General features: G+C 36.8%; 1 protein-coding gene across 1 annotated transcript in view; it reads right to left on the bottom strand.

Moving 5' to 3' along the window:
• Positions 1-16,109, bottom strand: part of Hdgfl3 (HDGF like 3) — a 66,605-nt gene extending 50,496 nt beyond the window's left edge. Inside the window, exon 1 of the mRNA XM_027920218.2 lies at positions 15,923-16,109. Within this exon, the coding sequence (XP_027776019.1) occupies positions 15,923-16,006 (84 nt within the window). The 5' untranslated portion in view covers positions 16,007-16,109. The remainder of the gene's footprint in view (positions 1-15,922) is intronic.
• Positions 16,110-16,662: the final 553 nt, after the last annotated feature.

Here is a 16,662-nt window from a genome sequence, read left to right as displayed (position 1 = left end):
ATAAAATTTGTTAAGTATTATCTTTTGCAACCTTAGTCTCTCTTTGAAGGTCTGGAAATTTTTCTTTTATTATACTTCTGATAATTGTGAACTAACTGCCCTGTCTTTTTAGTTCATGTTTTTGGCAAGCTGACTCTGAAATATACTTGGGGTTTTATTATCATTTCTCTCCTTCTTTTTGACTCTCACCTCTTCTTTTGTTTTCTAGCTATGTTCCTCAAAATCTAGCTTTTATTTCCCCAACTTATTTTCTGTAACACTGATTCTGCTTGTTATTTGGGATGTTTATATACTTGTTACTCTGACCTTTCTTATTTAACAGAGTCATTGTTCTCATCCTATTTTTCTTCATTTTGAGGAGCACAAATGTGAGGAAAATACCATAAACAAGAGCTTTGGTCAAGCATAAGGCATAATACAAAAGGCTAAAGAGACCTTGGAAGAGGAAAGAAACAGCAGAAGACTAAAAGGAAGAAATGCTCTGTATAGGTTCAAATTTAGGATTGGTGTAACAATCCAAAAAGAGGGACACGTGCCCTAGATTGATATTAGACAAAAGGCAAAAATTACTGAATTAAAGCACAAGTATGATAATGCCATCAAACACCTCAAAAATTTAATCTACAGCTGTCTTAATGACATTCTAAGGATTTAGAACCCTCTTAAATGCATCCCCTTGTAATGTTTCTCTTTTTAAGGATACAAATTAAGGATAGTTCTATTGCCTTTCAAAGTTTTAATCCAAAAATTAACATAAATCAAAATAAAAACACTTTGATGGACATACATTCCTGATAAGCTTGAAAAACAAACAATAACGGAAAGTAAAGAGTAGCAAGGTAATACAAATACATGCCACAGATAGAGGCGTGAACAATACTGAGTACTTTGATTAGGAAGCTGTTAATTAATGGTTCAATATAATTGTCAATTAAATAAGCAGCAGCACAATGAACTAACTGTAATATTTCCACAACTTACCCTTCAAATGGAGGGCAAGACTTGGTTCTTGGAACAAAAATGTTGAGACAAGACAGCACTTTTGGTTTGTCTCAGGGATGAAATTCACCCCTCCAAAATTTGAGTAATTTTAGACATAAAAGAAAATTATAAGCATGCCTATTTTTGTCACATAAAGGTAGTAGGTTCAGCTAATCCTTCTTGATCATCTTACAATTGATTACTCAATCATTTAATCACTCTCAGGCATTTCTGAACCCTTTCTTATTTTCTTTTGTTCTCAATCCTACTCAATTGCCTCATTTAAGGCCATGCCTGGGCACAGTTGTGAACTCTAACTTCAGTCTTTATTGCATCTTTTCATCACTTTCTCTTTTTTCCTATTCCATGAATTTGGACAGTCATGAAATATTGGTAATATCACAATGTTCCATTATATATATCACGGAATATTATTTGGTCTTAAAAAAAAAAGAAAGGAAATTCTGACAGACACTACAAAGAAAGCCTGAGGGCATTACGCTAAGTGAAATAAGCCAGTCACAAAAGTATATATGTTACATAATTCCACTTATATGAGGTACCTAGAGTTGTCACATTCATTAAGAGACAGAAGGTAGTTGCTGAGAACTAGAAGGTGGAGAATGGAAAGTTTAATAGGCACAAAGTTTCAATTTCCCAAGATGAAAACAATTCAGAGATGGATGGTTGTAATGGTTACCAAACAATGCAAATATACATTTACATGTTATATATTACTAATTGTACACTTAGGAATTGTTATTAAGATGGTAAATTTTTGGGCTGGGATTGTGGCTCAGTGGTAGAGCGCTCGCCTAGCATGTGCAAGGCCCTGGGTTCAATCCTCAGCACATAAAAAAATAAATAAATAAAATAAAGGTATTGTGTAAAACTAAAAGAATAAATATTTTAGAAGATGGTAAATTTTATGTTATATATATTTTACCACAATTTAAAAAATTTTAAGAAAAAATTTACAATGAACAAAAAATTTGTTCCAAGTCTGGCTTTTCTTGTATGAACTTTTTAATTTTCCAAATTATTTTAGAATTTCTATCTAATTGTCAAAATGGTTAGTGTAAGTTCCTTATTTCCTCACTTCCCGGAGGTAAATACAGAGAGAGCAATGAATTTCAGTGCGGCTCTTTCCACTAATTCACTCTTAACTCTGAGCAAGTTAGGTGGTCAAAAAGATTAACAAACACATCTTTTTTTTAAAGATTTTTAAAGTATTTTTTAAATTTTTATTTTTTTATTTGTAGTTGGACACATTACCTTTATTTTATTTATTTATTTTTATGTGGTGTTGAAAACTGAACCCAGCACTTCACATATGCTAGGCGAGCACTCTACCACTGAGCTACAACCCCAGCCCTAGATTAACACATTTTAATTTTCTCATCCTCTCCAAAATAACAACACTGGAAGTTATTTTAAATCTTATGTCTCAGAAGGTGCTAGCATTTAACTTTTCATTAAAGACTTCAAAATTGTAGGTAGAAAAGAAGCAATAGAACAAAATATAAAAGAAGCTTCAGTCAGGATTTAGTGTTCTAACAGTCTCTATTCAAATGCCATCTTATTAGAGAAGCTTTCCCTGAATATTCTATAAGACAGAAACATCCTCTCTATATTCCCTACTCCTGCTAGCATTCCTTATTCCCCAAATATTTTCCTCCTTAACAATTTATATCACCTGAAGGCATGTATATATCAGTGTGTATGTGTACACAACAAATAGCTGTTGAATTAGCGATGCTTAAACTTTCATTACCAGAGATAAAACACACAATGTACTTCAAGAGTTTATAGGCTTTGGAGATAGTTTCCAGTTGATCAATTACTATAATTGGACAAGCTTGGGGAAGATAAATAAAATCTCTATTTAAACTTCAGGGTTTTTTCCTTCTTTAAAAAGAGTAAAATATCTATAGCATAGGATTATTGTGCTGATTATTGATACAAAAATTCTCAATAATGCTAAAACTTTCTTAATTGCTCTTTGGTAGGATAAGCCAACTTAAATGGGTTCCTATGAATTTCTATCCTTTGACTCTATAGAGTTCTACCCATCTAACATCTACCACAGAAGAAAAGGACCAAACTATTTGTTTAACTTCAATTATACATTAGTAACTTTAACTAAGTTAATTCTTTTGGGTTTAACTAAGTTTTCCAAACAACCTAGAGTAGGTAATACTATCTCTATATTAGAGAAGGGGTAACTGAGGCTAATGGAGAGTAAGAAACTTTGCCCAGGGTTGTAATTAATGAGTGGCAGAGTTTAATTTGATCCATGCCTCTCTGATACCAAAGCATATGCTCTTTTTGCTACCCCACTTAGTATTTCTTTTTTTCACATAGGAGTCTTTCAACTATTTGAAGATCACTATCACATCCCTTACACCTCTTCTTTTCTGACTGAACAATCAAATCTCTGGATATCCCTCACTGTCAAGAATTCATTTTAGTTTGCTGAGGTCTCTTAAATTGTTACACCTTGATTAGCCATTTTTAAAAGCGAATAAAATACTGTGAAGCTCCATCTGTCATAAATTTTATCATTAATGTTTTTAAATATTCCAAATATAACAATAGGTATAAGCTCCTTATGCTATAGTATCACTATAATGATCCACTATAAAACCAAGATATATTCTATATATTAAATAATAACACCAATGAAATTCAAATTGATGGTACACATTTCTGCTAAAATCTTGTTTACATTAATGAATATATATCAGGTTCTTTTGAGTTAGTATCCTTACTGCTGAAATATATGATTAATCAAAGCTCATACCACTTTTCTCCAAAAGAACTACCACCAGGCCTTCATTTGTACAGCTCATCCTTATCATAAGGTGACCAATAAGATGTGGGAGATAAAAAAAAAAAAGGAACATCTAAGATGATTCAATGTCTTTGGTTTTGGGAGTTACTGGATGAATTTTTTACTAGAACAGGAATACTTGGGTGGAGAAAGATAGCTAGATTAGATTTGACAATGAATTTGTGGTAACTGAGAGGGCATTCAATGGGTTGTCCAGTATGAAAATGAATTTATGGATTTAAAATTCACGCTAGTGAGTCTGGGCATGAAATAAGAGGCTTAGAAGATATTATCCTGAAGAATTGTGGCTAGGGCTGGGGATGTGGCTCAAGCGGTGGCGCGCTCGCCTGGCATGCGTGCGGCCCGGGTTCGATCCTCAGCACCACAAACAAAGGTGTTGTGTCCGCCGAAAACTAAAAAAATAAATAAATAAATATTAAAATTCTCTCTCTCTGTCTTTCTTTTAAATTATTTTTTAGTATTTATTTTTTTTAGTTTTCGGCGGACACAACACCTTTGTTTGTGGTGCTGAGGATCGAACCCGGGCCGCACGCATGCCAGGCGAGCGCGCCACCGCTTGAGCCACATCCCCAGCCCCTCTCTCTCTCTTAAAAAAAAAAAAAAAGAATTGTGGCTAAAGTTAAATAAAACATCTGCAAAGGTACCAAAGGTGAAGTAGAAGAACCTTCCATGACAAGAAACATGAGGGAAGCCAAGGAGAAGAGAATTTTGAAGATGCAGTATTAAATTTCCACAGAGGCAAAAGTAAGGCTTTCTTGAAATATGTTCTTTGAATTGGCAGGTCACGGTGACCTCTAGGATAGGGTGAAAAAAAACCCAGTAAGGCCAGTTCTTAATGAAGGCTGCCTACTAAAGGAAGCATAGACAGCAGTATGTGAAAGATGACAGATGAAATATTTCCAGTCTGAAGAGAAAGAGCCAATAAAAGGGAAGAGGCTGATGACTTAAATTAGGAGAACAAAGATTTGTTGACGTCACTTTTCTACCCACAGCACTTATAGAGTGCCTGGAACATAGCAAACATTCAAAAATATTTGTTTAAAATTAAATGGAAGAAGAAAAAGGGTAGTGTAAAATAGGAGGAGGAGGATCTAAGTAGGGAGGATAAGAAAGGGGGAAGGAGGAAACATGTTTTGATCATACGTTAAACTCCAGCCTTTTTGTGTTCATAATTCTTGAAATGATCCTGAAAGGAAGACATTATTGTCTGTATTTTACTTGTGAGTCCACAGAGGCTAAGAGATCAGGTAATCTGTCCAAGGTCATTGATCTACTGAGGACTAAAGGCAATATGCAGAAATGGCTTCATCTGCCCACAGAAGTTTGCTCTTCTATTGCACCTTACTGCCTCCAGGGAAAAGAGCCACAACTATACTCCTCTATAGCCAAAAGAAAGAAAAAGAGAAGTAGGGGGGAAAGAGGGGAAAGGAGGAAAGAGGGGTGGGAGGACTTTAATTTCTAAGCAGACAGAAAGTTGTAGTTCAAATCTGTTGGCATAGACTTTTTTTTATGAAGTATGAAGGTAAAATAACTTGCTAAAAATAAAGGCAAAGGAGTTGGAAGACAGTGATAATGATATTTACTAATACTTGAGGAAGTTGTACAAGGAACTGACCCCAGACCAGCAAAAAGACTAATGAATTTAAATTCTGAAGCAGCCCACAGTCTACATGTCTGTGCTGGAGCAGAAGTATGACCCAAGAAGGGGTTAGTATGGTGAATACTTCAAAACAAAAAAAAAGAGACTGGGTGACAACTATTTGAGTTATCAAGTGGGATTTAATCTGGATATGAAGGAGTGAAGCCAGAAGGGAGCTGGTATACCAAAAGAAAATGGAGAGGTCAAGGGCTCACTTGTAGGTTACAATATTAAATAAGAGGCAACTTTAGTGGAGCAAAGGAGTCTTCAATCACTATCATCTCTGTTTCATGTCAACAAACCTCTCCAACCAAGAGCTCTTCTTAAGTTGCTCTACTTTTGTAACCTGTTTTTACAACACTATAAAAACAAGCAACACATTTGTTCTGAGTTACCTGATCCTTTGTAGTTAAATAAATCTTTGACCCAGATAAAGAACTTATTAAAAATGAAGAAAGAAGACCATCATATTTCATAATTCTCTCTTTTTTTTTCTTTTTGGTACTGGGGATTGAACTCAGGGGAAGTTGGCCACTGAGTCACATCTTCAGCCCTATTTTATATTTTATTTAGAGACAGGGTCTCACTGAGTTGCTTAGTGCCTCACTTTTGCTGAGGCTGGCTTTGTTCGCAATCCTCCTGGCTCAGCCTCCTGAGCCATTGGGATTATAGGCGTGTGCCACTGCACCCAGCCATATTTTATAATTCTTATCAAAGGTTTTGTCTTCTCCTCAGCACCCCTATAGCATGAGGTAGGGCCAGTAAACAACAGCAATAATCACAAAAGGCTGAGCTAGAGAACAAGCAGAATTCTTGAATACCTGGCTCACACAAAAACTAACCTAATCTTATTCATTTTGTTCTAAGATATTTCCATTTAGTATAGAGGAGCTATTTTGTAATTGTAATGCATTTATTTTGTGTGAGTCAATCGGCTAGCTAGAAGAAACAAAATTGAATTTACTATACTTTCCAGAAGTTGAAGAATGCCTTCCTATCAATACTAGGTTCTACTGAGACTGCTGTTATCTCATAGTACTAAGGAAATGTTTTTGGTTGGGCACAAAGTGATTTAAAAAGAAATACAGACATTATTAGAAATGTATAGTCCCAAAGACTTAATAATCACTTCAGAGTGTACCATAAACCTGCCTTATAGAACTATTAAGTTTTCTGAACATAAAAGCTCCTTATCCTTAGTTATGGATGGTCTGCCAGTTTAGTTCCACAAACTTAAGAAATCCCCAAAAACCTCAATACTACCTGCTAGGGAACATTATGTAGTCAGATTATGTATAACTAGATAGGTAGCAAATGCATGGAGCTTATTACCCTTAAGAAGGCATATATATGAAACTTTAATAGCTTCAAGATAGTTAAGTGTATATTTGCAGCTTAAAGACTACAAGAAATATGAGATTGAAAATGTTTGATCTGTACATTTAGACTTTTGAGATCAAGGGAAATTCTAACCTGGATGGTTAAATGATCTAATACAATATCACTTTCATTTCTTATATTCTGCAACTCTCATAAGATTGTGGCTACAATAGAATAAAAAGCCCAGGACTGTTGAAATCATCATCATCATCTGAAGAATTCCAACAACTGTTCTATATAAATGCATACACAAATTCCTTTGGCCTACTAGACCAAATCATGCTTTTTAAACTGTATGTAGTAAAAATTGACTTAGAGGGTTGTAACCTGATTTTTTATAAAGTGAAATACAAAATACCAGAATGCATTACATACAGTAAGTATAATTTGGTGAACTTTTTTTCTGGTGTATGTGTGCTGAGATAGGAATATTTATTCCTCACTTATGGGCAAAAATAGTCTGAAAGCAACTAGACTGCATTAGAATAAATCAAAAATGACTAATTTCCAAGATCCAAGTATTTATTTAAATTATTGACTTAATCTTCATGTAGCAGTCTAGTGAAGAAAAAAATTATTTTAAAACAGTTGATTTTATTTAAAAAGTGAAAGTTCTAGAGAAAATTCATTTCAGTTCATCCAACATATGCAACCTCAAAAACTTAAAAGAATTTATAATATTTCTCTCTCTAAAAGTGCATTTCCTCCAAAATTAAAGATGTCATTAGTACAAAGATTCTACTTCAGTGTCCAAAAAAGAAAGCTAAAGCTGAGCTTATTATCTGACATTCCTGCTTATGTAAAAAATTTTTAACCTTTTGTGAAATTCATTTTTATATGTGCAATAGAAACTGAGAAGTTACTATGCTATTGAGAACTTTCCTGCTAACACTAACTCTTCTGCCCTATGAAAACTGGACACCTCCACTTCTGGGCAGCCTTAGAGACTATAATCAGAATCAGCAGGGAGCTTGAGTCTCAGCAATTAAATAAGAAGAGTGGTTTATTCATAAATCCATTTGTATGCCAATTTATTTTGCTCCCAAGTCCTGAAACTATATGGAACCTCTAGAAAAGCCCCCATCAGACTTGGGAATCTTATAATGGTAAGTCCCCACAATTCCCAGAACCCAGGGTCAACCTCAATATTATAAAATCACAAGGAAATTGCTGAAAAACAAACTCACCAAGCCACACAAAGCATTTATGGAGACTTTACTAGATTCCATGAATTGTGTAAATTAGGAGTTTAGTATTCCTATGAGGGAATTATTAGGTACTTAATCAGCCAATAGTTCTTTCATGTGGATTTTAATATTGGATCCCTAGATAAAAAAGAAGGGAAGGAGAATAATTATCGTTTTCTCTATTTTACAAAGGTTGTAAAAAAGATGCCCAACCTAAAAAATTCAAACTAGTGGTTTTTTAGACCCTGGTCAGTTTTCTTGCTACACATTACAGGGCTTCCTCAAAAATCTCCAGGATGTCATTCTGAAAGTTTGAGCTCATCAATCATTAGTTTTTTTTTTTTTTTTTTTTAAACTTCTGTGTGGCTTTCTGTGGTATCATACAGATGGTATTTTACCAGATTAACTGTGGTAGTTGGACTGAAAAATTACCTACACAAATGGCAATGAAACACTGAAAAATGTTATCATGATCAGAAATGCTGTAAGTTGACAAAATCTACACAGGATATCGTCATTCTTATGATTTAGCTTCTAGGATCTACTGCATCAGAAACTCTCCTAACTGATGTTCAAAGTATATGTATGTGTTCTGTGACACATAAAGGTTTTGGAACCTATACCTAAGTCAATACCATGCTATTAATTTAGAATTGATTGTAGTGGTTCTCTACTTTCTCTAAATGTATAACTAATGACTTATTTTTTAATACATTCCCTTGCATCAGAGGGCTTTTAGAGAGATATAGAGAAAGATAATACAATCTTCTACAATGAAATGTTCTCTGACTCAACACTGCTAGCTTCACAGCACTTGTAGGTAACAAATATATATAGTCTTGTAGGTAACAAATATATATAGTCTTGTAGGTAACATATACATACATGTAGTCTTTCCATACACTGCCAAATACTTCCTCAGCCCTTTCATCTAATGTCACATCTGTTATGTTCTTGTGGCATTCTTAATAGTCATGGATTAAGATACTTATTAATTGTGTAACCTTGGGTGAATTTCTTAAGCTATGTCTTAGGGATAATATCCACCTCATGGTAGTGTTATATTTTTATTTTAACTTGTAATCAAGACATATATTACAACATATGATATTCTCATATATGATACATATATTCAATCTAACTTGTAACTAAAGAAATTGTTTTTATATTTATTAAGTCGACAGATTTTTTTTAAAAAAATTTGGATCATTTACTTCAATAAGTTTGTGAGAAAATGGTATTCTTTTATTCTATTAGTAGATGTATAAGCTAGTCAAAACTTTTCTGGAAGGCAATTTAGCAATATAAATCCAAGGCTATAAAATGTGCATATATCCCTTGACTCATAAATATAATTTCCACATTTATTCTGAGGAAATTAACTGTAAGTTAGCAAAAAGAATGTTTCTGAGTCTTATTTTATAGTTAAAAACTGGAAATAACCTAAATATCCTAAAATAAGAGGGTTATAATTTATAATAGGACTATATCACGAATTACCAGATAACTATTACAAATGATGTTACAGAAACATTGGTTGCCATTAAAACTCATTTAAGATATAGTATTTAAATGGAGAAAAGGTTGTAGAATTGTACATATTACAAAAATGACATACCTACGTATACAGATGGTTATTCATGTTTCTTGTAACTAGGTGAAGAGAGTAATTTCTTCAAATATTATTACTTGTGCAATAATTAACATTTGTAACATGAAAGTCAATCCATTCCCCTTTTCAAATATTTCAAACGATTCACAGTTATGAATCAGTTGTGTAGGTGCAAAGACCACTACTGACCTTTAAGGTTCCTCTTATTGTTAGTACTTCTACTTTATTTACAGTAAAGGACTAGATTTTGGCATTTAAATTTTTTTTAATTTTGTTGCAGACTGACATTTTTATATGATAAAAATGAATTACTAGATAAAATTAAAAGCTTCAAAAATTTTAATTATTAGATTCACAAAGTTACTCATCAAATTGATTTTTAAAAATTTCAATACTTTCAACTTCTTTACCTATTTTGTCACTGACAGGTAACAGTCTGCACAGCATACTAATTTGAAACAATTTTCCAAAAGAATCAAATAATGTCTTATAGTGGAGATTGTGTGGAGACCTGACTTTGAAGAATTAATATTTTCCAAATCATGGGAAATAGTAGTCATTATGGCATTCCAAAGGGGATGTTGTGGGAATATACATAGATTCATCTGGTTAAAATGGGAGCACTGGAAAATGTGTATTGCTCCAATTTAAGTCAAAGAAATGAAACAATCTACAGTTCCTTGGCAAAAATCAACACAGTCCCCGGGGAAAGGGCTGAGTGAGTGAGTCTATACCACTTTACCTGAAGACTGACCTTCTTTGGAATCAGGCCAAAGTAATGAAAACTATAAACATCTTACTTTATGGTGAGATTACAAAGAATTTAAATTCCAAGTGACTCCCTGGAAATATGTGGCCTACCCTCCAGAAATAAAGTCTCATATTCTAGTGTCTTACTGTCAAAGGCAAAGAACAAAAACAAAACCCTAAAAATGCTATGAACCAGAGACAAATATTTATTTTAACTAAGGGTATAAAATATTTATAATCATGTTTTAAAGCTACTGCAAATTTAATCTACTGGCGGAAAAATTAAAAACTGCAACTAGTGTAAACGCTTAATAAAAGTTCAATGAGTTCAGCTCGTCAAGCTGTATAGAACCGTAGAGCTATATTCCCAGCCTTAACTGAAGTTTCTAAAATAGTGAAAAGGGACAAGAAGATGCAATTTGGACAGAGGACTTGGAGGAAAAAAAAGCCCAATGAAAATAAAAATGGTGAAATCCAACCTACAGAGAAGCTTACAGTATTAGATTTTTCTTTCCTCTAGTCTTGTGTTTTTAAAATTAAGGCATAACTTACACAGTATAGTACACAAATTTTAAATATGCTGCTTGATAAGTTTTTACAAATGTACACACCCATACAACCACCATTCAGATCAAGATATAGTTCTAGTGCCTCCTGCCAGTCAGTAACTCCTCTCTATCCACTGATTACCATTGGTTAGTTTTGCTTGTTTCTGAATATCACATAAATAGAACCATATCAAATGTACTCTCTTGAATCTGACTTTTTTCACACAACCTTATATTTTGCAAGCATAAGTATTATATTCCTTTTTGCTGCAAAGAAGTATTCTATTGAATGAATATACTACCAACTTGTTTATTTATCCTCCTGATGGTGAACATGTGAATTGTTTCTAGACTTCTATTATTATGGGTAAAGTTGCTATGTATGCACACTCTTGTACAAGTCTTTTGGTGGATGTAAACACTCATTTTGTCTTGGGTGTATGCTAGAACAAACCATTAGGTCACAAAGTAGGATATGTGTTTAACTTCAGTAGATTAGGCCAGATTTTTAAAGTGATTATACCAATTTCCTAGTAGTAATGTCTGAGAGTTCTCATATAAAGTATTTATTGTTTTTTAAGAGACAAGGTTTCACTATGTTGCCAGGCTGGCCTTGAACTCTTGGGCTTAAGTGATCCTCTGTTTTAGCCTCCGGAGTAGCTGAGACAACAGGTGTGTGCCCAGTGATGACCATCTATCTAAATCACATCTCACAAGAAGCAGGCAAAAAACATTCCAAAAACTAAGACTTTTAAGAATATGGATGTAATCTATTACTGTTAGTGATATTTTTGCCAATAAAAAATTTAAAACACATGGGGCTGGGGTTGTGGCTCAGGGTTCGATCCTCAGCACCACATATAAATAAGTAAATAAAATAAAGATCCATGAACAACTAATAAAAAATAATTTTTTAAAAAATTTAAAACATGTAATATTACTTATACATTGCTTTCAGTTTCTTTTTTGTCTACTTTATAATGTATGTAACAGTATTACAAAGCACAGGTACACACAATTTTAAAATAACTTTACATATCTTAGAAACACAAGCTCAGCTTTTTTTTTTTTTTTAAACCAACTGGGTACACAATCAAGATTTCAGACACTCATGTTTTTAGTCTAAGTATTTTAGTATTAAACTAGCTAAATCTTAGACATAGGCAAATATCTAATTTTTAAATCTGTACATAATAAAGTATATTCCATAGAAATAGTCAACTTTTTATTTTAATGTTAAAATAACATACTTGAACAGTGGGGGAGGAAAAGGCAGGAGAACAAGAATTCACCAGGAAAGAGGCATGAGGGAACTTTCTTAAATACTGGCACTACTCTATACCAAGGTCACCAGAATGTACATCAGTCAAATTCACAGAATGGTACATTTAAGTATGTTTCATTTTACGTAAATTTTACCTCAGAAGAAAATGACCCATAAAAAATATTAACCTCTAGTTAATGACATGCATGTTGAAGTGTCCAGGAGTAAATTATAGAGATATATGCATCTTACTTTAAAATGTATTAAAACATAGACTAGTGCACGAATAGAGGGATGGGTATATGAATAGATGCTATAAAGCAAACAGAGTAAAAATTATAGCTGAAGATGTAGCTCAGTCATAGAGTACTTGCCTAGTATGCCCAAGGCTCTGGGTTCAATCTTCAGCATCACACACACACAAATAAATAAATAAATAATAATGGTTCACAGTTATATGGTTATTTAAAAAAAAAAAAAACAACCCTTAATTACAGAATCTAAATGATACATGGGGGCTTACTGTATATTTTTTCAACTTTTCTGTATGCTTACAATTTTCATAATAAAATGTGGAGAAAATAATAATATTTTAAAAATAGTGTAATAATACAAAAGCAAGTTAGAAATTCAAAAAGGAAAAAAAGAAACATTCCAGCACTATTACTTGGTGCTTTTTGATAATGGTCCTCTCTTAACCACATGGTTTCAAGACCTCCTGTGGATGCCTGAAATTGTGGATAGTATCAAATCCTAAATATACTGTTTTTTTTCCCTGTACAAATATAACTATGATTAAAGTCTAATTCATAAATTAGGCACAATAAGAAATTAACAACAATAATAAAATAGAACAACTATAACAGTACACTGCAATAAGTTATTTCAATGTGATCTCTCAAAATACTTTATGATACAGTACTGTATTCTTACACTGTGGAAAGTGAAACCACAGATAAGGGTGGGGGGACTACTTTACTATTTGTATGGTGAGAATTATTCTCATTTTAGACTAGTAAACTGAAACTCAGAAATGATTACAGAATATTTGTGCCCAGGGTCACAAAAGTGTGAGGCCCAGCCAAATTTGCCTGAATTAAATTTGCCTAAATTCTGAATCCTCTTGACCTATGTGCCTCACAAGGGGCTGCCCGGAACCAAACATCTTCCTTACAGCAAGGAAGTTGCTTTTTTATTCCTGCATGGACCAGCTCTGTTAGAAAGCTCTTCCCTACAGCATGAACTGAAATCTGTCTCCCCATGCTTTTCCTTCCAGGTTTGATTCCTAGGGGCCATAGAGAATCTGATTCCAACATGACTGACCACATCAAGAGAGTATTTGAAATCTGAAAACACAGGATTTCTTTCCAGTTAGTATTTTATAGACTCATTTACAAAGATAAAACTAAGTGTAAAATGGGGATAATGCCTCATAGTATTGAGATGAAAATAAGATGAGAACATTATGAAGCATCCTTTCTTTGAAAATTTTAACATGCCACTCATTATAAAATACTTTTAAAAAGTCTTAGGTTCTTGAGATGGTCATGGCAAATGTGAATAGACAGATTTTTTTTCCCTTTGTATCTATTTTATTTTATCTAAGAATTGGATGATGGGCTAGGATGTGGCTCAAGCGGTAGCGCGCTTGCCTGGCATGCGTGCGGCCCGGGTTCGATCCTCAGCACCACATACAAAGATGTTGTGTCCGCCGATAACGAAAAAATAAATATTAAAAAAAAAAAAAATCTTTAAAAAAAAAAAAAAAAAAAAAAATAAGAATTGGATGGAACCAGATCTGGTGGTGCAAGACTAATAATCCCAGTGACTCTGAGGATCAAAAGTTTGAAGCCAACCTCAGCAACTTAGCAAGGCCCTAAGTAACTTAACTTGACCCTGTCTCAAAATAAGAAATACAACACTCCAAAACCTGATGGATTTTGGTTCCCCACTTTGCCTTGATTTGGAATTATAACTTTTGGGAATCTTATGTACTATCAGATATACAGTTAGGAGCACTTCCTATAGCTCTTTTCTGTTTCACAAATTACTACAGGTGGCCAACCTGTGCAAGCAGCATGTTAATGAAAATTTTAGTCTATTTTCTTTTTGACCCTCAGAAGATATTTTTTCAAAGATAAGATTAAATAAAACCATTGAACTACAAGGAATGGCCAACTGATGATGACAACCTTTAGTTCACTTTTGAAGACGTACAATCATATAACATCTTAAAGCTGTATATTTCTTCTTTGACAGATTTATTCAGGGATTTCCTAAAGTACTCCTAAAGCCACAAATCTTGCTCCTTCTAGCAATATAGTACTAAACAATATTTTTAAATCCAAATAGCTCTACATTGAAAACTTTGCCTTATTTAAGAACCCACAGTTCAAACATGGATAAGTTATATCCAGAGCCTAATGGAACCTAAATATGATTGTTTTATCCTCCTGATTTCCAGGGTTGTTGGAAGGAATCCTAGAGATGATCATTTTATACTTGCAGAAATGGATATGCAGACAGTTGAAATGATTAATACATAACAGAGCCTGAGCCAGATACTAGGTCCCCCAATTCTTGGCCCAGTGTTTTTTTCCATTTACAATCATGCCAAACCAAATGTTTAAAAAAAGTGGTTATGTCCAACTACTGCCTCAACTTCACTACATTTCAGTGTGGCCACCCATGATGTCACTTCCTTTTGTGAATGGGTGTATTTTCCCCAGCTTGGTCTTGTTATCTTTACTTAACTACAAAACAACATTCTAGTGCTCACACTCTAGAATTAGGTCGTTTTTTCCTTCTTCCTCAAGAATACCAATACAGTCTCCAAAATGTCTTGCTTCTCCTTCTCACTGTATTTCTTATTTCAAGTATTCAGTTGCCAACTCTCACAAAATTGTTGTCCTTCTTCCTCAAAAAGCCTAATTAAAAAATGTTTAATTCTATATAATACATGCAGATGCTTTCTAGAGAAAGCCCAGAGACAACCTTGTTACACAGGAAGAGAGCTATTGTGGATTATAGCGGAGGCCAAGAATAAGGTTTGGGATCGACCTAAAACAAATATGGAGGTGAAATGGCACAAGGAGCCACCAGTCAGTGAAAGACTGCAAGCTCTCCTCTATTTGATGTCAGTTCAAGAGAACGGTAGGTTCCAGGGAGGCACGCATCCCGGACAATGCCAGGGCAGGCGGGCACCAGAATCGCGCTCAGGGGAAATTCAACAAGTCTGGAAGGCGCAGGATGCACCGAGATGCATGAACGCCTGCCAAGAGGCCCTACTAGCCTCTGGATGACCACTACCCCTTTCCAGGATTCGCTGCAGCGCTTGCTGGCTGGTGGACGGCCACTTGCTCTACGTTTCCCTGCCCGCCCGACGTCCGCCCGGACCCCGGCGTTGCCAATAGCACTTGCGGAGGCCGCCGCCTCTCCGGGCCCTCTACCCAGTCCCGCGGCTTTCCGGGAGGGCTGCCGCGCCAGGCCTGGGGACCGGACCCGCCTTCGAAGCGGGCGGAGGGATGGCGGCAGGCGGGCGCGGCCGGGAGTCCTCGCCTCGGTCTCGTCTTCCTCGAGCAGCGCCGCCTGCCTTTGCTGCCGCCGCGGCCGGCCCTGACCAGCAGCTCAGGCTGAGAGATGGAAGGGGCGGGCGCGCCATCATGAAGGGAAAATGGTGGGCGGCGGGCCGCGGTCACAGTACTTACCCGCGCCGGCCAGTGCGGGTAGCCCTTCATCTTGGCAAAGACTAGGTCGCCTGCTTTGTACTCGCGAGGCCGCGGACGCGCCATCCCGGAGGCTCCCCTCCCGGGTCGTCCTTGGTCGCCGCGAAGATGCCAGGAGGCCGCCCCCGCGGGCCGAGGGCTGCGCCGCGCTCCCGCGGGCCTCGAGCCGGGCGGGCGGCCGCGCCGACGAGGGGAAGCGCGAGGCGGCGGCCGAGGCGAGTGGGCGGGGGGCTCAGCGGGCCCGCAAATCACCGCCCGGCAGCGGGGGAGGGGAGCCCCGGCCGCTTGGTGCTCGCCCGCCGCCGCCGCGCGCTGCTCACAGGCGCCGCGCCGCTAGCCTCATGCCGCCGCCGGCCTGCCTCCCGGTTCCCGGGCGCCGCGCGAGCGCCGGGCCTCGCGCCGCCTCCGAATTCTTCCTCGGGCAGCGACCGCAAACACGATCTTATTATTGTTCTCGCGCGCGCTCAGCATCCCCCCCGCCCGCTCCGCTCCCTCCCGCGCCACCGGTTAATTCCTAGGTGCACGGCCGGCTTCTGCGGAGAAACCGAGCGCGCCGGCCCGGTGCTCGGCGGGCGCGCGGGCGGTGGGCGCGTCCTCCCAGCACGAAGCCGTGCTGGCGGGCGGGAGCACTACTCCACGGACGCCCGCCGCCAGCTCTCTTTTGTTCTCGGCCCTGAGCGGCCTGCAGCAGCCCAGCCAATCGCCACCCGCCGCCCCCTCCC

This window comes from Marmota flaviventris, chromosome 2 (assembly GCF_047511675.1).
Source record: "Marmota flaviventris isolate mMarFla1 chromosome 2, mMarFla1.hap1, whole genome shotgun sequence".
Classification (NCBI taxonomy): domain Eukaryota; kingdom Metazoa; phylum Chordata; class Mammalia; order Rodentia; family Sciuridae; genus Marmota; species Marmota flaviventris.
Note: the sequence above shows the minus strand (reverse complement) of the source record. Positions and strands in the feature narration are given on the sequence as shown.